Here is a 20,933-nt window from a genome sequence, read left to right as displayed (position 1 = left end):
CTATTCCTGATTTATATTTTTTTAAATGCTCTGGAAAATTAAGAAAATAAGAATCTGACTGCAGCATGACAACTGTGACATCTGCAGGACGCAATAAGTACTGCGCGCCATAATAATACCAAATAGTAGAGATGGAAGGGAATAGAAATCACATCATGTCTGTCTCCTGTTGTTTACAATCTTCTAATTGGCACTAACTACTCATTGGTTATATTTAAAGACACATGCCAAGGGCACTACATGGATATCGGCTATGTATTTCCCCTTTAGAAAAAAATAGAAAAAAAAACCTCAGTAAATGTTTCTTTTATTCCAGTTGTAATGTTTTGGGTGAAACCAATATGGCTGCTATTAAATCTCTCACAGGTGTTGTTGACATGGGGCAGGGTTTGCCAGAATATAATTTTTTTTGCAAGAATTTTCCCTGTATAGTGTCCACTTTATAAGGACCTTACAGTAAAAACAGTATAGTGGGAGAGGAATGGGTGCAACAGTGATCTCAGATGCAATTTTCTGTTAAAGTTAAAAATTTGTATCAAGCTTGAATGACCCCTTTAACCCAGAGCAGACCCCAAAATTATTCCAAACCCCAAAATTCAGACCCCAGAATTTAGACCCCCAAATATATACCAGACCCCCCTATTCATACCACAGACAATACCCCAGACTGTCTACACTGAATATAACTGTAGCAAACCATCAGCTGTCAGAAGTATCAGATCTGTACAGGTTTTCAGCCTCTGAATATATACAAGAATGTTTCCATTCATTAACAGCAAGAAGAGATCTTCCACAAATATATTAGAAAGTTGCAGACCTTTTTGTACTACAATAATTATGTTTTATTTATATTAAATGAACAACCCTTTAGGGTACAGTCACATTTGACGTAAAAAGTATTTTTGCAAATTTTGGGGCATATTTGTGTTGCGTATTTCAGTGCGAATTTCACAAAGCATTGAAGTCTATGATTAAATTCTGCATCCAAAATTCGCAACACATACAGAATACTGTGGAAAGTATTTTCGCAGCGGAAAAGTTCTGCGCAGAAATTGAAACCATGTATGTGTTGTGGATTTTGTTTCCACCCATAGAGATACATGCTGTAAATTTCTGCAGCTTACTTTTCCGCTATGGAAAATTATGCCACGTGTGACTGCACCCTTAGGGTACGTTCACATGGCTTATTTTCGGCAAAAAGATCGGAAGCAGAACGCCTCCAAACATCTGCTTATTGATTTCAATGGGAAAAATGGTCGTTTTGTTTCGACGGGGCGTTTATTTTAAAAAAGCCTGTAATAAAGACATACATGTCACTTCTTGAGCCGTTTTTGGAGATTTTTTCATTGTCTCTATGGAAGAACAGCTCTGAAAACGGCCGTGAAACACGCGAGTTTGATTAAAAAACGGCTGAATATCAGGAGCTGCTTTCGCTTGGAAACAGCTCCGTATTTTCAGAAGTTTTTTGCTAAGCGTGTGAACATAGCCTAACAGGGGTTGTCTCATCGCATACAACCCCTCTAATCTGAAAGCCGCCGCAGCAGTCAGCTGTTCACAAACCGCTGATAATACCAGGGGATAATGTGGTCGCTGCAGGGAAAATGTAGTATTACATGGCGGCCATTCAGATGTAATAATTGGACGGCTCGATCCCTCCAGAGCGAGAGCCATTGCTTGTCAGTGGCTTTCCTCTTTACCTCATAGAGGGTGTCTAAAACAGGGGACCCCACTCTAAGATGTCTATAACAGGGGCGTAACTAGGAAAGACTGAGCCCCATAGCAAACTTTTGACTGGGGCCCCCCCTCCCCTGGGTGTCACACAACCCCCCCTTGTAGATAGTGCCTTTTTTACAGCCCCCCCTGTAGATAACGCCATACAGCCCCCCTGTAGATAACGCCATACAGCCCCCCTGTAGGTAACATCATAAAACCCCCCTGTAGATAACGCCATACAGCCCCCTCCTGTAGATAACGCCATACAGCCCCCAATGTAGATAACGCCATACAGCCCCCCCTGTAGATAACGCCATATAGCCCACCCTGTAGATAGCGCCATACAGACCCCCCTGTAGATAACGCCATACCGCCCCCCCTGTAGATAATGCCATACAGCCCCCCCTGTAGATAGCGCTATACAGCCCCCCTGTAGATAACGCCATACAGCCCCCCTGTAGATAACGCCATACAGTCCCCCCTGTAGGTAATGCCATACAGCCCCCCCTGTAGGTAACGCCGTACAGCCCCCCTGTAGATAACGCTATACAGCCCCCCCTGTAGGTAACGCTATACAGCCCCCCCTGTAGGTAACGCTATACAGCCCCCCCTGTAGGTAACGCTATACAGCCCCCCCTGTAGGTAACGCCATGCAGCCCCAACCCCCCAAAAAAATCCGACCTGTAGTGTGTCCTACAAAAAACATGTATCCCCTATCCACAGGTTAGGGGATACATGTGTGATCGCTGGCAGTGATAAGGAGAACGGGGGACCGAAAGTCCCCTTAAGTTCTCCATGACAAACCTCTGACTTCTGGAGTTTGCGCAGCTCAATAAAAATGAAAGGAGTGCTGGTCACGCATGCGCACAAGCACGACCAGCGCTCCATTCATGCCGACACAGACCCCGGAAGTCAGAGGTTAGTCATGGAGAAGTTCAGGGGACTTTCGGTCCCCCATTCTCCCTATCGCTGCCAGCGATCACACATGTATCCCCTATCCTGTGGATAGGGGATACATGTCTTATGTAGGAACAGCCCCTTTAATGGCAGAGCGGGGAGATATCTCCCTTCTCTGCGCGCTGTAGTAGCCATAGCGGCAGCTAGTGGATCCTGCGGCCATGGTGGGGGCCCGTGCCGGTGGGCGACACGGGCCCCCTCATGCCGCTGGCCCCGTAGCAGCCGCTACGGCTGCTCGGCTGCTATAGCGGTAGATACGCCACTGTCTATAACATATATAGACTATATGCCATATATATACATTTCATATATATATATATATATATATATATATACACACACACACACACAGAAATATATATATATATACACACACACACACACACACACACACACATGTATATGTATATATATATACACACACACACACATACACACACACATATGTATATATACACACACACACACACACACACACACACACACACACACATATGTATACATACACACACACACACACACACACACACACACATATATATATATACATACACACACACACACACATATATATATATATATATATCCACATATATATATATATATATATATATATATATATATACATATACACACCCATATATATGACTACATATGGACAGGAGTTGTCTCGATGGGATATCCCCTGTGTAGAGAATAGGCTTCACTGTCAGCCAATCAGATGTCCCGATGAATTGACCATCTCAGAAGAAACGTCCGCATGTGTATATATGTTTATCTGTGTGTTTGTCTATGGCGATAAGGAGGCCATGATAAAATACACAAAATGTATATGGTGGTCACAATGAGCTCCATATTTATCATTATCATGCACTGCGCAATTTTTCCCTGAAATACCAACAACTCCAATCATTTTCTGTTTTTGCACAACCCCCCTCGTGAGCAGATGTCGGTTCCCCCAATAGAGGGGGATTCTACACCCTTCGTCCTTCAGATCACTCACTGAAATGTTAGAAATTTGTTCTAACGCTTCGCTGCGATTTCCAGTAGCTTCATGTTGCTGATAAACAGGCGCAGGTGCATGTCCCACAGGCGAGTCACACACAGACTGAATTTCAACCAACCTTTACACATCTGTCATCTAAGAACAGCAAATCTTCCATGATCCCTCGGCAAAAAAAACAAGTCCTTCTACTATAGACAGATCTTTCCTGGATCAGCCGGCAATAAAAAACGCGCTACTGTGTACAAAGATCAAGGGCCTGCAGTATTACAGGGAGACTCACCCTGGAATCATCATTAACCGCTTAAGGTCGCCGCTATTTTGGACCTTAATGTCCGAGCAATTTTTTTAAAAAAAAATTATAATCGCATTCCAAGAGCGACAACTTTTTTATTTTTCCCTCAATGTCGCTGTATGTGGGATTTGTTTTTTGCAGGACGAGTTGTGTTTTTCAATCGCACCATTTTGGAATACATATCATTTATTGATTAACTAATTATTATTTTTTATTGGGGAAATGTAAAAAAAAATACCTATTCTGACAGTGATTTTTGTATTTTTTTTAATGCCGTTTACCTTATGGGATAAATAATGTGTTAACTTTATTTTACAGGTCGTTACATTTACAGTGATACTAAATATGTGTAGCTTTTTTATGTTTTGCTACTTTTGCAAAATAAAAGCTGGTCTTAGGGAAGAAAATATAATTTTATGTTGGTGCTTTCTGAGAGCCATAGCAATTGTATTTTTCAGCGATGTACATGTATGTGTTTTTTGCAGGATGATTAGTAGTGCTCAAATAATACCAACATAAAGTTCTCAAATAATACCAACATACAGTGACCAAATAATACCAACATACATCGCTCAAATAATACCACCATACAGTGCTCAAATAATACCACCATACAGTGACCAAATAATACCACCATACAGTGCTCAAATAATGCCAACATACAGTGACAAAATAATAACAACATACAGTGACCAAATAATACCAACATACAGTGACCAAATAATACCAACATACATCGCTCAAATAATACCACCATACAGTGCTGAAATAATACCAACATGTGGTGACCAAATAATACCACCATACAGTGACCAAATAATACCAACATGCGGTGACCAAATAATACCACCATAAAGTGCTCAAATAATATCACCATAAAGTGCTCATATAATACCACCATAAAGTGCTCATATAATACCACCATAAAGTGCTCATATAATACCACCATAAAGTGCTCATATAATACCACCATACAGTGCTCATATAATACCACCATAGAGTGCTCATATAATACCACCATAGAGTGCTCAAATAATACCACCATACAGTGCTCAAATAATACCAGCATACGGTGCTCAAATACCAGCATACAGTGCTCATATAATACCACCATACAGTGCTCATATAATACGACCATACAGTGCTCATATAATACCACCATACAGCGCTCATATAATACCACCATACAGTGCTCATATAATACCACCATACAGCGCTCATATAATACCACCATACAGCGCTCATATAATACCACCATACAGTGCTCATATAATACCACCATACAGCGCTCATATAATACCACCATACAGCGCTCATATAATACCACTATACAGTGCTCATATAATACCACTATACAGTGCTCATATAATACCACCATACAGTGAACAATACCACCATACAGTGCTCATATAATACCAGCATACAGTGCTCATATAATACCACCATACAGTGAACATATAATACCAACATACAGTGTTCACATAATACCACCATACAATGTTCATATAATACCAGCATACAGTGCTCATATAATACCACCATACAGTGCTCATATAATACCACCATACAGTGAACATATAATACCACCATACAATGTTCATATAATACCAGCATACAGTGCTCATATAATATCATCATACAGTGCTTATATAATACCACCATACAGTGCTCAAATAATACCACCATACAGTGCTCAAATAATACCAGCATACAGTGACCAAACACTAGCTCCATAAATAAACTCATCTAATATCAGTTCTATATTCGTAGTGGTCACAAGTTCCCTCTTCAGTAGGGTCAGTTGATGCGACCGCACAAGTCCCACACTTATACCCAGGGTAAGGGGCACCACTAGAAAAGACAATGGGGGGAAAAATTAAAAGGCTTACACAAGTTTCCTAGCATAAAGAGTCACAAAATGTAATAATTTACCATAACACGCTGGAAACCGGTGTAAGTTATGGTGCAAATCTACACCTTCTTGTCGTAGCTGTAGTAGATTTGCATTTCTGTTGCATGGAAAGTCAAAGATGCACCAAATTTATTAAGAGGAGTGAACTTCTTAATAAATTTCCTGCCGACGGAAGTTAGTTTAAGACTAGATTTTAAATGCCAGTCTTAAAGAGGCTCTGTCACCAGATTCTCAAATCCCTATCTCCTATTGTATGTGATCGGTGCTGCAATGTAGATAACAGTAACGTTTTTTGTTTTTTTTTAAACGTTCATTTTTGGCCAAGTTATGAGCTATTTTATATATATATGCAAATGAGCTTTGAAATGGACAACTGGGCGTTTTTTTTTTTCGTTATGTCCAACTGGGCGTGTATTGTGTTTTTTGCTGGGCGTGTTTACGTGTATGACGCTGACCAATCAGTGACCAGTCAGCATCATACACTCCTCTACATTTATTTACACAGCAGCGATGTGCAGCCGCATACACAGAGATTAACGTTAATCAAGTGTCCTGATAATGAATACACATGATCATCCAGCCTGGACGTCATGTGTTTTCAGAATCCTGACACTTCTGAATCTTTTCTTTGAGATTTCTAGCAAGGGAAACGAAATCTCACGAGATTACGGAGGTAAACGAGATTTCGTTTCACTTGCTGGAGATCTCACAGAAAAGATTCAGAAGTGTCAGGATTCTGAATACACATGACGTCCAGGCTGGATGATCATGTGTATTCATTATCAGGACACTTGATTAACGTTAATCTCTGTGTATGTGGCTGCACATCACTGCTGTGTAAATCAATGGAGATGAGTGTATGATGCTGACTGGTCACTGATTGGTCAGCGTCATACACGTAAACACGCCCAGTTAAAAACACAATACACGCCCAGTTGGACATAACGAAAAAAAAAACGCCCAGTTGTCAATTGTTTCAAACCTCATTTGCATATATATAAAATAGCTCATAACTTGGCAAAAAATGAACGTTTTAAAAAAACAAAACACGTTACTGTTATCTACATTGCAGCGCCGATCACATGCAATAGGAGATAGGGATTTGAGAATCTGGTGACAGAGCCTCTTTAATATATTGCCCCCAATGTCCCTCTGCAATGTTCACCTTTACCTTCATGTCATTTTTAGGTTCAAAATTCTGTGCTGATTAATTATTATAATATAACTGTATGCGGATTAGAGCTCTGTTTTTCTTCTCAAGAGCTCCTCTTCACACAGCCATAAAGTCATATCATACATTTCTGCCTGTCTACAGTCACCATTAGGGGGAACTTTCTGCATACTGTGTTATCATTGAGTTCAATGTAAAAGTTGTATGCAGTAAGCTCCAAAGCTCCCTCTAGTGGTGGTGGCAGGCAGTATTTTATTATTTACCTGTATCAGAAAACCAAAGCTCCGACCTACTTAAAGAGGCTCTGTCACCAGATTATCAAATCCCTATCTATCTCCTATTGCATGCGATCGGCGCTGCAATGTAGATAACAATAACGTTTTGTTTTTTTTTAAAAACGATCATTTTTGGCCAAGTTATGAGCAATTTTATATCTATGCAAATGAGCCTTTTTAGTGAACAACTGGGCGTGTATTGTGTTTGTAACATCGGGGCGTGTTTACTTGTTTTACTAGCTGGGCGTTGTGAATAGAAGTGTTTGTCAGCATCATATGTCAGCATCATCCACTTCTATTCACAACGCCCAGCTAGTAAAACAAGTAAACACGCCCAGATGTTACAAACACAATACACGCCCAGTTGGAAATAAGAGAAAACACACCCCCAGTTGTCCATTAGAAAGGCTCATTTGCATAAATATAAAATTGCTCATAACGTGGCCAAAAATGATCGTTTTTAAAAATAAAAAAACGTTACTGTTATCTACATTGCAGCGCCGATCACATGCAATAGGAGATAGGGATTTGATAATCTGGTGACAGAGCCTCTTTAAGGTAAAGCCAGAGTCTTGAAGGTATCAACAGCTAGGGAGGAACTTCAGGACTCAGAAACCTCAACTTTAGTAATATCAATTTACAATCAATTTACTGACTGTTGCCAACAGAGGGCAGCATAACTCTTCCGCACAGAAATATTCATTCTTGCCATGGGAATGGGGAGATGACTGCTCTGTGATAGGGGACTGTGTCACTGGAGACTATGTCGCCAATGTATGCCACTCTTGGCACTGTTTGGCACTACATGGACACTATATGTTAATATGTGGGCTCATTATGGCTTTCTGAGTGGATTGTATGATTATATGTGCTCTATGAGTAGTATTTGGCACTAAGTGGTCAGTGTATTGTTCTATAGGGCAAAGTATGACACTGTGTGAGTGCTGTTTAGATTTATGTGGGCACTGTAAGAAACATAAGAGGTATGCTGTACATGTAGAGATAAAGTAGTGATCATAGGGGCAGGGAATCTCATTGAAGAACACTACAAATAGCCTATCCTCTGAAGTGGCTGATAACAGGAAACAATAGAGTGCATTTAGCTAAACAGAAAAATTATGTAATACTGCAAAGACTTATCATTTAGTGTCCCATTAAATAAGGAGTACAGCTAAATCTATATTTAAACCTGTATATATAGTGTTGGGGGTGTGTCCCTACATAGTCTGACACTGTCCAATCAGTGCTTAGTGTCTCAGACTTTGTAGGGACACGCCCCTTTGACAAGGGGAGTGGTAACACCCGATTGTAAATTTATTCATACTTTTCTAGGAGGAATAACAGAGGGATGGTACAACGCAGAGGTGTATGAAAAGATGCTACAGAATTGAGATTTCATGGAGAATGCCACTGGCATGTCAGGAGAGGCGACGGCTCTTCGTTTATGCAATAATAAATGTTAAATAGCCGTAGTGGGTCCATTTGACAAATTATGAAAATAGGTGTTGGGCAATGGCAATTTTCATGCTACAAATGAAGGTTGTTGTCTTCATTAGAAAATATGGCTACCAATAATTCTATTATAACATGTTTAGCTGTAAGGGCATAACCAGACGTGGCGGAATTGCTCTGGAATTCCGCTGCGGATAGTCCGCAGCGGAAATCCGCAGCGTACACGTTTCTCCATTGCTTTCCACAGCTTTTTAGTTGGGTTCGTTTACACGTTGCGGACAATTCCGCTGCGGAGCATAGGCTGCGGTACGGAATTTGGTGTCCGCAGCATACAGTGACTGTTGCGGACGTGTAGCGGACTCATTGCGGAATTTCTCCATTGACTTAAATGGAGAGTCAAAATTCCGCAATGAAGTCCGCAGCTGTTATGTGTGCTGCGTAGCGTATTAGTATTACTAACATGACATTTCTTCATTCTGGCTGGACCTATGTATTTCTAGGTCTACAGCCAGACTGAGGCCCCATGCACACTAACGTAAAAACGCCCGTAATCACGGGCCGTTATTACGGCACGGGCAGGCCCATAGAAGTCAATGGGGCTCCCGTAATTACGGGTGACTACGTGTGTGCACCCGTATATACAGGAACGTTGCTAGGCGACGTCAGTAAATAGTCACTGTCCAGGGTGCTGAAAGAGTTAAACGATCGGCAGTAACTGTTTCAGCACCCTGGACAGTGACTTCCGATCACAATATACATCACCCTGTAAAAAAAATAGAAGTTCCTACTTACCGAGAACTCCCTGCTTCTTCCTCCAGTCCGGCCTCCGGGGATGACGTTTCAGTCCAAGTGACGGCTGCAGCCAATCACAGGCCAATCACAGGCTGCGGCGGTCACATGGACTGCCGCGTCATCCAGGGAGGTTGGGCTGGATGTCGAAAGAGGGACGCGTCACCAAGACAACGGCCGGGTAAGTATGAATTTCTTTTACTTTTACTAGGGAAAGGGCTGTCCCTTCTCTCTATCCTGCACTGATAGAGAGAAGGGAAGCACTCTTCCCCTCAATACGCAACGGCTAGTCCGCATCAATTTAATGCCCATTTTAGGCAAAGCCGCAACAGAATCTGCAACGCAGATTCTGTGCGGCATTGATGCGGACAGTATATGCAGAACTCCGCCACGTCTGGTCATGCCCTAAAAGGTTGAAGTTATGTATGTCTCTATTTATATTTTCATGTACTTCATTCAGTTACACTTCATTATTTTTTATGTGCTTACAATACAGCAAATGCTTAAGAAGTGCAAAAAAATTCAAAAAAAACACATGCAAATAAAAACGCCTCCGAGGTTTTAAGTTATTTATGGAATTGGTAAACATGTACTTTAAAATGTCATTGCTCTGCATAAAATGTCGAAATTATGTGGAAGCAAACTAGAAGAAAAAAGAAGCTAATAGAAATGTCAGAGTGTTAACGTGACAAATAAAAATAATATCCTAATGCAGAAGAGCCAACTGGCTAATAAGAATATCCGAAAATGGGTGGACCGAAAACGTATTCAATGAGCAACACCAATCTATTAATATTTTAAGGCTATGTACACTTTGTATGTATACTTTTGAAAAGTTTTTTTTTAATAATTTATTAAATCAATATTTTAGGTTATTCTAAACTTTTTTTTAATTACTTTAGTTTTTCCGATATACACTACCGTTCAAAAGTTTGGGGTCACCCAGACAATTTTGTGTTTTCCATGAAAACTCACAATTATATTTATCAAATGAGTTGCAAAATGACTAGAATATATAGTCAAGACATTGACAAGGTTAGAAATAATGAATTTTATTTGAAATAATAATTTTCTCCTTCAAACTTTGCTTTCGTCAAAGAATGCTCCATTTTCAGCAATTACAGCATTGCAGACCTTTGGCATTCTAGCTGTTAATTTGCTGAGGTAATCGGGAGAAATTTCACCCCATGCTTCCAGAAGCCCCTTCCACAAGTTGGATTGGCTTGATGGGCACTTCTTTCGTACCATACAGTCAAGCTGCTCCCACAACAGCTCTATGGGGTTGAGATCTGGTGACTGCGCTGGCCACTCTATTACAGATAGAATACCAGCTGCCGGCTTCTTCCCTAAATAGTTCTTGCATAATTTGGAGGTGTGCTTTGGGTCATTCTCCTGTTGTAGGATGAAATTGGCTCCAATCAAGCGCTGTCCACAGGGTATGGCATGGCGTTGCAAAATTGAGTGAAAGCCTTCCTTATTCAAAATCCCTTTTACCTTGTACAAATCTCCCACTTTACCAGCACCAAAGCAACCCCAGACCATCACATTACCTCCACCATGCTTGACAGATGGCGTCAGGCACTCTTCCAGCATCTTTTCAGTTGTTCTGCGTCTCACAAATGTTCTTCTGTGTGATCCAAACACCTCAAACCTCGATTCGTCTGTCCATAACACTTTTTTCCAATCTTCCTCTGTCCAATGTCTGTGTGCTTTTGCCCATATTAATCTTTTCCTTTTATTAGCCAGTCTCAGATATGGCTTTTTCTTTGCCACTCTGCCCTGAAGGCCAGCAACCCGAAGTCGCCTCTTCACTGTAGACGTTGACACTGGCGTTTTGCGGGTACTATTTAATGAAGCTGCCAGTTGAGGACCTGTGAGGCGTCTATTTCTCAAACTAGAGACTCTAATGTACTTGTCTTGTTGCTCAGTTGTGCAGCGGGGCCTCCCACTTCTCTTTCTACTCTGGTTAGAGCCTGTTTGTGCTGTCCTCTGAAGGGAGTAGTACACACCATTGTAGGAAATCTTCAGTTTCTTGGCAATTTCTCGCATGGAATAGCCTTCATTTCTAAGAACAAGAATAGACTGTCGACTTTCACATGAAAGCTCTCTTTTCTAGCCATTTTGAGAGTTTAATCGAACCCACAAATGTAATGCTCCAGATTCTCAACTAGCTCAAAGGAAGGTCAGTTTTATAGCTCCTCTAAACAGCAAAACTGTTTACAGCAGTGCTAACATAATTGCACAAGGGTTTTCAAGTGTTTTCTAATCATCCATTAGCCTTCTAATACAGTTAGCCAACACAATGTACCATTAGAACACTGGAGTGATGGTTGCTGGAAATGGGCCTCTATACACCTATGTAGATATTGCATTAAAAACCAGACGTTTGCAGCTAGAATAGTCATTTAGCACATTAAGAATGTATAGAGTGTATTTCTGACTAATATAATGTTATCTTAATTGAAAAAAACTGTGCTTTTCTTGCAAAAATAAGGAGATTTCTAAGTGACCCTAAACTTTTGAACGGTAGTGTATGTATCTTTTATACATAGAAGCTGTATCGTTCGCCATTAGCCAATTCTGTCAGTTCAGCTGACCTGACGCCTCGGCTGAAAACTGGCCCTGTGTGTCTAACACACAGGACCACCATAATATCGATGATATTTAGTTGATGAACATAGATGTGATTGATTTTATCATGAAAAATAGATGAAAAATAGGCAAGAGAAGTTGATAGAGCCACAACGTGTCACGGCCTCTTCACTTTAGCAGCTTGTGTGGTTTTAGCCAACAGATACCTTCTTCTGATATTTCTCAAGGACATGTCACAAGATATTTAAAGGCTAACCAAACTTTGAAAAAACTTTTGACATGTCATAGTGACATGTCAGAAGTTTTGATCAGTGGGGACCCCAACCGATCGCTAAAACGAGGTGGCAAAAGCACTAGAATGAGCACTGTTCCACTTCTTTTCTAAAGTACTTTTCTTGGAAAGCCGAGCGAGCAGTGTACGGGCTCAGTAGAAAGTCTATATAGAGAACTTCGGAAGCTTCGTTTTAGCGATCGGTGGGGATCTCAGTGCTCTGGCCCCACGGATCAAAACTTCTAACATGTCACTATATGTAGCGTCCATGGCCGCGGGCCGCGGGCCGTCGGGTTTACTCACCTCCCGACGCCCGCAGCCATGGATCTGTGAGCGCTGGTCCCCATCTCCTTCCTATGAGATGGCAGCGCTCACTTCCGCTCCGTTCGGCTGTGTCCCGTAGGGTGCGCACGCACGCTCATGCCCGGCCTTAAAGGGACAGCGCGCGCAAATAGGACGAAGTCATCATCATCAACTGCCACGATTTCCTGGTCTATAAGAAGGCCTTCTAATCCTTGCCTGAGCGTTGCTAGTTTTCCCAGTCTATCTTGCAAATAGTCCCTTAGTGTTTCCCGTTCCTGCTGTGACCCGTGCCTTGTTCCCAGTTCCTGTTTCCCGTGCTGTTCCTTAGTATCAAGTCGTGCAACATCCTGTGTCATCTGCCACGTCCGGAGGAATCCGCCACGTTCTGTGTCATCTGCCACGTCCGGAGGAATCCGCCACGTCTGGTGCAACTTGCGGCTCCTGTGTCATCCGCCACATTTGGCGCTGTCTGCTGCATCCATCTCTATCTGTGCCAGAGCTGCGGCCACCGTCTGGACTATCCAGGTACCCTTGTGTGGGGCATTGTATTTCTGGGGTTTCCTGTTGTTTGGCCAGCTGCCTCCCCGCTACGGCGGTACGGCCTAGTGGGTCCACTACCCGCTTCGTGACAGTACGCTCAGGCCATGGACCCCGCTGGTCAACCTGAGACTTTGACGACACAAACCATGCTGGCCGAGATGGAGGATCTCCAGTCACGACAAGACCAGCTCCTCCTGTCGGTGAATGCCATAGCCCATCGGATGCTTGCTCCAACCACAGTCGTCACCGCACCCGTTCCTTCGGTTCCCCCTGCTACACTTCCTGTCTGTACTGGTGCCAAACCCCTGTGTTTCTTGCCGCTACCTCCACGCTATGACGGAGATCCGAGGTCCTGCAGGGGATTTTTGAATCAGTGCCTGATCCATTTCAGACTACATGCCGGGTCCTTCCGTTCGGATGACGTCAGGATCGCCTTCATCCTCTCTCTCCTTACTGGCAAAGCCCTGGCATGGGATAATCCTCTGTGGAAACATCAGGGACCAGAGACCCGGGACTTGCAGTGCTTCTTGTGGACCTTCTGCTCGATCTTTGAGGAACCTGGGAGAGTTTCTTCGGCTGATGCATCCTTGCTGACCCTATACCAGGGAGACCTCTCCATGGGTGAGTATGCCATCCAGTTCCGTATCCTGGCTGCTGAATTGACCTGGAACAACGAGCCTTTGGTGGCTACATTCTGGCAGGGACTGTCTTCAGGGATCAAGGACGAGCTGGCTGCTTGCGATCTGCCATCTACCCTGGACGATCTTATCCTACTCGCCTCCCGGGTTGACATGAGGATCCGGGAGCGTTCCCAAGAGGTTCTCCGGGAGAGAGTACTTCCTAGGCTGGATTCTACTTTCCAGCAATCCTCCTCAGTCATCCCACCAGAGGACCCGATGCAGAGTAATTATGTCAAATAGTCTACCCAGGAGAAACAACGCAGACACACTTCTGGACTTTGTCTGTATTGCGGCCTCAGAGGCCATATTGTGCGTCTGTGTCCTCAGAGGCCAGAGAGACCCGATTGCCTAGGATTGGTTGGAGAGACAACCCTAGGTGGAACGAAACCTAACAGAGCATTCTGTTCCAAGTTGACTATTCCTGTGACCCTAGTATCCGGCGACAGGACGCATCAAGTTTCTGCCTATTTTGACTCTGGCTCTGCTGTTAACTTCATCCACAAAGAGCTAGTGGATCATCTTCAGTTGCCCACAGTTCCCCTAGAGACGTCTTTGGCTGTTGCCTCAGTTAATGGACTGCCTCTGCCTGATCCCATCGTTTCAAAAACCAAGCCGTTGAAGCTTCAAGTTGGAGTCCTGCATTTTGAATTAATTTCTTTCCTTGTTTTGCCCAAGGCCATCAATCCTGTTCTGCTGGGTCTGACTTGGCTTCAACTACATGCCCCAGTCCTGGACTGGAATTCTGGAGAGGTTCTCCAATGGGGCTCCAAGTGCCATGGTCGTTGTCTGTTGCAGATCCATCCTGTCCAGCCTCCTCTGCCTCAGTCGTTGGTGGGACTGCCTCCCCAATTTGCTCAGTATGCAGATGTTTTCAGCAAAAGGGAGGCTGAGACGCTGCCTCCACATTGGACCTATGACTGCCCCATTGAATTGGTTCCTAATGCCTCTCTCCCCCGTGGACGGGTATATCCTCTCTCCTTGCCTGAGTCTCTATCCATGTCGGCCTATATCAAGGAGAATCTGGAGAGGGGTTTCATACGAATGTCTTCCTCCCCGGCCGGGGCTGGATTCTTCTTTGTTAAAAAGAAGGACGGATCCCTTCATCCCTGCATTGACCACCGGGGCCTCAACCTGATCACAGTCCAGAACAAATACCAGTTGCCACTCATTTCTGAGCTGTTTGATCGCATACGAGAAGGCAAAAAAATTTCTAAGCTAGACCTGCGGGGGGCTTACAATCTAGTCCGGATTCGCCGGGGTGATGAATGGAAGACAGCATTTAACACCCGGGACGGGCATTACGAATACCTAGTGATGCCCTTCGGACTGTGCAACGCTCCCGCAGTGTTTCAGGAGTTCGTTAACGATATCTTCCGGGATCTACTCTATGTCTGTGTTGTTGTTTATCTCGATGATATTTAGATTTTCTCCCCAGATCCGACGACTCATCGGAGGCATGTCCGTCAGGTTCTACTACGATTGAGGGAGAATCATTTATACGCCAAGCTGGAGAAGTGCGTCTTTGAGAGGAATTCTCTGCCCTTCCTGGGCTACATCATCTCGGATCAAGGCCTCAAGATGGATCCTGAGAAAGAGAAAGCTGTCCTGGAGTGGCCACATCCTCAAGGCTTAAGGGCCATACAGCGGTTCCTGGGATTCGCCAATTTCTACCAACAGTTTATTCCCAACTTCTCTTCTCTGACGGCTCCCATCTCGACCCTTACCAAGAAGGGCGTGAACGCCAAAGTGTGGACTCCAGAGGCAGAGTCCGCATTTATTAGCCTCAAGAAAGCCTTCACTTCAGCCTCGATCCTCCATCATCCTGACGTATCTCGGCAGTTCTCTCTAGAAGTGGACGCTTCCTCTGTCGGTGCAGGTGCACTTCTGTTCCAGAGGAGCTCCAAAGGAAAGGCAGTAGTATGTGGCTACTACTCAAGACTGTTTTCTTCTGCTGAGCGCAATTACTCCATTGGAGATCGGGAGCTACTGGCCATCAAATTGGCCCTGGAGGAGTGTAGAGATCTTCTAGAGGGCGCTACTCATCCCATCCTGATCTTCACCGACCACAAGAACCTTACCTACCTTCAGTCTGCACAACGACTGAATTCCTCGTCAAGCCAGGTGGTCGCTGTTCTTCACCCGTTTCCAGTTTGTGCTCCACTACCGTCCCGCGGACAAGAATGTGAGGGCCGATGCCCTGTCCAGATCATTTGAGACGGAAGACACGGTGGAGTCCCTTCAGACTATCATAGACCCGCCCTGCATTGTCACTGCTAATCCTCTGCAGGTTAGAGACATCCCTCCTGGGAGGACTTTTGTTCGGTTGGTAGACAGGAGAAGAATTCTCCGCTGGGGACACCGTTCTAAACTTGCTGGGCACGCTGGTATCCGTAAAACCCGAGACCTGATTGCTCGTCACTTTTGGTGGCCCACGCTACCTAAAGATGTTCTGGACTTTGTCTCTTCTTGCACGGTGTGTGCCTCTAACAAAGTGACTCACTCCAAGCCTGCCGGCCTGCTTCAACCTCTGCCTGTACCCAGTGCACCTTGGCAGCACATTGCAATGGACTTTGTCACTGACCTTCCCCCCTCAGCAGGATGCAACACGGTCTGGGTGGTGGTGGACCGGTTCTCTAAGATGGCTCATTTTATCCCGCTGACCGGCCTACCTTCTTCTCCTCATCTGGCGAGTCTCTTCATGATACACATCTTTCGCTTGCATGACTTGCCTCTACACATCGTGTCAGATCGGGGTGTTCAGTTTACCTCTAAGTTCTGGAGAGCCCTCTGTAAACTCCTGGATGTGAGTTTGGACTTTTCCTCAGGGTATCACCCCCAGTCCAATGGGCAAGTTGAAAGGATCAACCAGATCATGGAAAATTATCTCCGCCACTTCATCTCTTCACAGCACGATAACTGGGTACAGCTTCTTCCATGGGCCGAGTTTTCATACAACAACCACACAAGCGAGTCCACCACTTCCACCTCGTGTACAGTCAACATCCCAGAGTCCCTCTTCCTGTGTCGACTTCATCTCAGGTACCCGCTGCTGACTCTGCATATGGGGACTTCCTGCAAATCTGGCAACAGACCCGATCCTCTATTTTGCTGGCGGTAGATCTCATGAAGTGAAAGGCAGATACTAGGAGAAGAGAGCTGCCTCAGTATCTTCCGGGGACTAAAGTCTGGCTGTCCTCTCGGAACATTCGCTTGAGGGTGCCTTCATACAAGTTTGCTCCCTGGTTCCTTGGCCCTTTCGAGATCCTGCAACAAATCAGCCCTGTCTCCTATAAGCTGCAGCTGCCTCCTACCCTCAGAATCCCTAACTCCTCCCATGTGTCCCTCCTGAAACCAGTGGTCCTGAACCGCTACAGCAAGACTTCTAGTTCCACAGTTGCTCGCAGCGGTCCTTCTGATGTATTCGAGGTAAGAGAGATCCTGGACTGCAAAAGGGTAGGAGGAAGGACTTTCTATTTGGTGGACTGGAGAGGGTTTGGTCCTGAGGAGAGGTCCTGGGAGCCAGAGGAGAACCTCAGCGCTCCTGCTCTTATTAAAAAGTTCCTCTCTCGCTCTGGCCCCAAGAAGAGGCGGCGTAAGAGTGGGGATACTGTAGCGTCCATGGCCGCGGGCCGTCAGGTTTACTCACCTCCCGACGGCCGCAGCCATGGATCTGTGAGCACTGGTCCCCTTCTCCTTCCTAGAAGACGCCAGCGCTCACTTCCGCTCCGTTCGGCTGTGTCCCGTAGGGCGCGCGCGCACGCTCGTGCCCGGCCTTAAAGGGCCAGCGTGCGCAAATAGGAGGAAGTCATCATCATCAACTGCCACAATTTCATGGTCTATAAGAAGGCCACTGGCCTTCTAATCCTTGCCTGAGCGTTGTTAGTTTTCCCAGTCTGTCTTGCAAATGGTCCCTTAGTGTTTCCCGTTCCTGCTCTGACCCGTGCCTTGTTACCCGTTCCTGTTTCCCGTGCTGTTCCTTAGTATCAAGTCCTGCCACGTCCTGTGTTATCTGCCACATCCGGAGGAATCCGCCACGTCTTGTGTCATCTGCCACGTCCGGAGGAATCCGCCACGTTCTGTGTCAACTGCCACATCTGGAGGAATCCGCCACGTCTGGTGCAACTTGTGGCTCCTGTGTCATCCGCCACGTTTGGCGCTGTCTGCTACATCCATCTCCATCTGTGCCAGAGCTGCGGCCACCGTCTGGACTATCCAGGTACCCTTGTGCGGGACATTGTATTTCTGGGGTTTCCTGTTTGGCCAGCTGCCTCCCAGCTACGGCGGTACGGCCTAGTGGGTCCACTACCCGCTTCGTGACACTATGATAGGTGAAACGTTTTTTTAAAAGTTTAGTTACAATTTAAAGTGCAGCTAAACATTGGACAAACTTCTGACATGTCATAGTGACATGTCAGAAGTTTGGATTGGTGGGGGTCCGAGCAATGAGACCCCCACCGATCGCTCAAACGAAGCGGCAGAAGTGCTCGTGTGAGCGCTCAGCTGCTTTGTGTCTGTTCGGCTTTTTCCGGAAAGCCGGTGTATTGTGTACGGACTCAGACTTTCTATTGAGTCCGTACACAGTTACATTTATTTCCGGAAATAGCCGAACAGACACGAAGCGGCTAAGTGCTCACACGAGCACTTCAGCTGCTTCGTTCTAGAGATTGGTGAGGGTCTCAGTGCTCGGACCCCCACCAATCCAAACTTCTGACATGTCACTATGACATATCAGAAGTTTGTCAAACGTTTAGCTACACTTTAAAGGTGAATAGCTACACTTTAAAGGTGAATAAGTAGTTCATATACTGTAGATGGATGCAAGCAACACTGAGATTTCAGTTTTTGTGGTTGTAACAGGACCTCATTAGTGGTCACATGTCGCAATACAGAAAAACTCATCATCAGCCATATACACATACATCAAATATAAAACCCCTTTACTTCTTTATGAAAGGGTTATATGTCATAGAACAAGTCATACGTTTATTTGGTGGAGGTCTAGGCAGTGAGACCCCGAGCGATTGCTAGACTTAACGAGCAGAAGCGATCACTGAAGACATTTTTCGTCTTTCATAGGAAAGCGCTGTATGTCACCCTCAACTATTTCTATCTTTGTGGGGCGGGACAAAAGAAAAAGAACGACAGCAGTCGAAGGATTACAGTGCTCCCTGACCATTTATAAGAATTTTTTTTATGGCGGCCTGGACAGAGCTCCCATTGAGATTGATGGCAGATCATTGTGCCCAATATTTTCAGTAAGTACCATGTATCTTCTATTCCCAAGAGTTAAGTTGGACGGGTTCTTGGTTTTCACTAACACGGACGGATATTTGGAGGGAACCCCATTTTTTAAGCTAAAAAAGCCCTTAAAAGACATATGTCAATCACCAGGAACATGAAGATATTTGCAGAATTGCACATATCGTCTCTTTATCTAGGCCTTATTGTAATTCTTGTACTGGGCAGTACTCAGGAATACTTGGTTTGTACACAAGTACGTGGTCATTATATTTAAGACATGGGTATCACTTACTCTGGAACTTTTCCAAACTCTTTCAGCTGTTCAGCTTCTGCTGCATAAATCTTGGCATATTCGCGAGCAGTATTTTGTACATAACATTCCTATAAAGCAAAGAAACATATGGTATTTAATGAAATATTATACATATACAATAATCTACAATTCGCGGATGGGAAGGATTATCTACCCACATTATACACAGGGGCAAACACAGAAATCATAGGACCCCATAGCAAAACTCAGAATAGGGAAAAATCAATCAAAAAAAGTAAAAAATATTGTGCTAATAATATTATAATATATCCTTAGAGCTCTGTTTTTATGGCAATCAACAGCAAATTCCCTGCTTTTCCTCTATTATAGAGTTAAATGATACAATTCTGACTGCTAGCAGCCACCACCAGGGGGAGCTCACTGCTTATGGATTTACGCAGCTCCCATTGAACTCATTGGATACTGTACATCTGTATGCAGGGTGCCCCCCCTAGGGGCAGATGTACAGAATTGTATCATGCTGGGAGGCAGGGGGAATAGCTCTCACACCAAGGACTGCATAGCTTTGTCATAGTCTGCCACTGTGTTAGGTACGCCACTCCTCCAAACAAATAAAGACTGGACCATCATTCACTATAGGGCTTTTTCAATGAAACCCGCTGCACCAAATCCATAGCAAGTTCATTATATATATATATATATATATATATATATATATATATATATATACATACACACACACACATATATATATATATATATATATATATATATATATACACATATATATATATATATATATATATATATATATATATATATATATATATATATATGTATTTATTAACAAAAATCAGGGTCGCTATGTGAAATATAGGTTTTGGCCATTTTCAGGGTCGTTTGCAACTGAACGTCTTTCCCCATTGATATTCAGTTCCCTATATGATTAACTTTAATGAGTTTTTCCACTTGGTAAATGTTGGTGCTGACTGCCATAAACATGCTGAAAAAATAGCAACTGCGGATAAACAGAGAGACTAGTTGTTGATTGCTGCTTTCCTTAAAACACTAAAGTATTATTCTGGGACTTCTTGCTGGGAGAGAGGTAAATAGAGCTTCCTCATTCACAGTCTAGACTCATATAAAGTATTTGCTGAAAACATTATATAAGAATGTCTTTTTATTTTAATTTTTTTGGTGCACCATTTTCCTGTGTACTACCTCTTCAAATACCTAATTGTTCTTTGTTAAAGGTATTGGTCTGGTTTAGAAAACCCATTTTCAATTACACTACTGTGAAATTCTGAGATAATAAAGAGGGGTCTCAGTTCAGAGTTTTAATCTATTAGCCAGAATGGAGAGTGGCTACAAAGAAGAGTATCACTTGCTCTGAAGCACCTGGTACACATATACATACACAGCCCGCTCCCTGATGGCCAATGTGTAATGCTTATTTTACCCTGTG

At 43.9% G+C, this 20,933-nt stretch overlaps 1 protein-coding gene across 1 annotated transcript in view; it reads right to left on the bottom strand.

Moving 5' to 3' along the window:
• ALPK2 (alpha kinase 2) overlaps window positions 1-20,933 on the bottom strand; it is a 51,698-nt gene that overhangs the window by 18,668 nt on the left and 12,097 nt on the right. The window contains exon 6 of the mRNA XM_075847591.1: window positions 19,487-19,575. Coding sequence (XP_075703706.1) covers window positions 19,487-19,575 — 89 coding nt within the window. The remainder of the gene's footprint in view (window positions 1-19,486; window positions 19,576-20,933) is intronic.

Source organism: Rhinoderma darwinii, chromosome 1 (genome assembly GCF_050947455.1).
Source record: "Rhinoderma darwinii isolate aRhiDar2 chromosome 1, aRhiDar2.hap1, whole genome shotgun sequence".
Taxonomy (NCBI): Eukaryota; Metazoa; Chordata; class Amphibia; order Anura; family Rhinodermatidae; genus Rhinoderma; species Rhinoderma darwinii.
The sequence above is the reverse complement of the archived record's forward strand: the minus strand, read 5'-3'. Positions and strand labels throughout refer to the sequence as shown.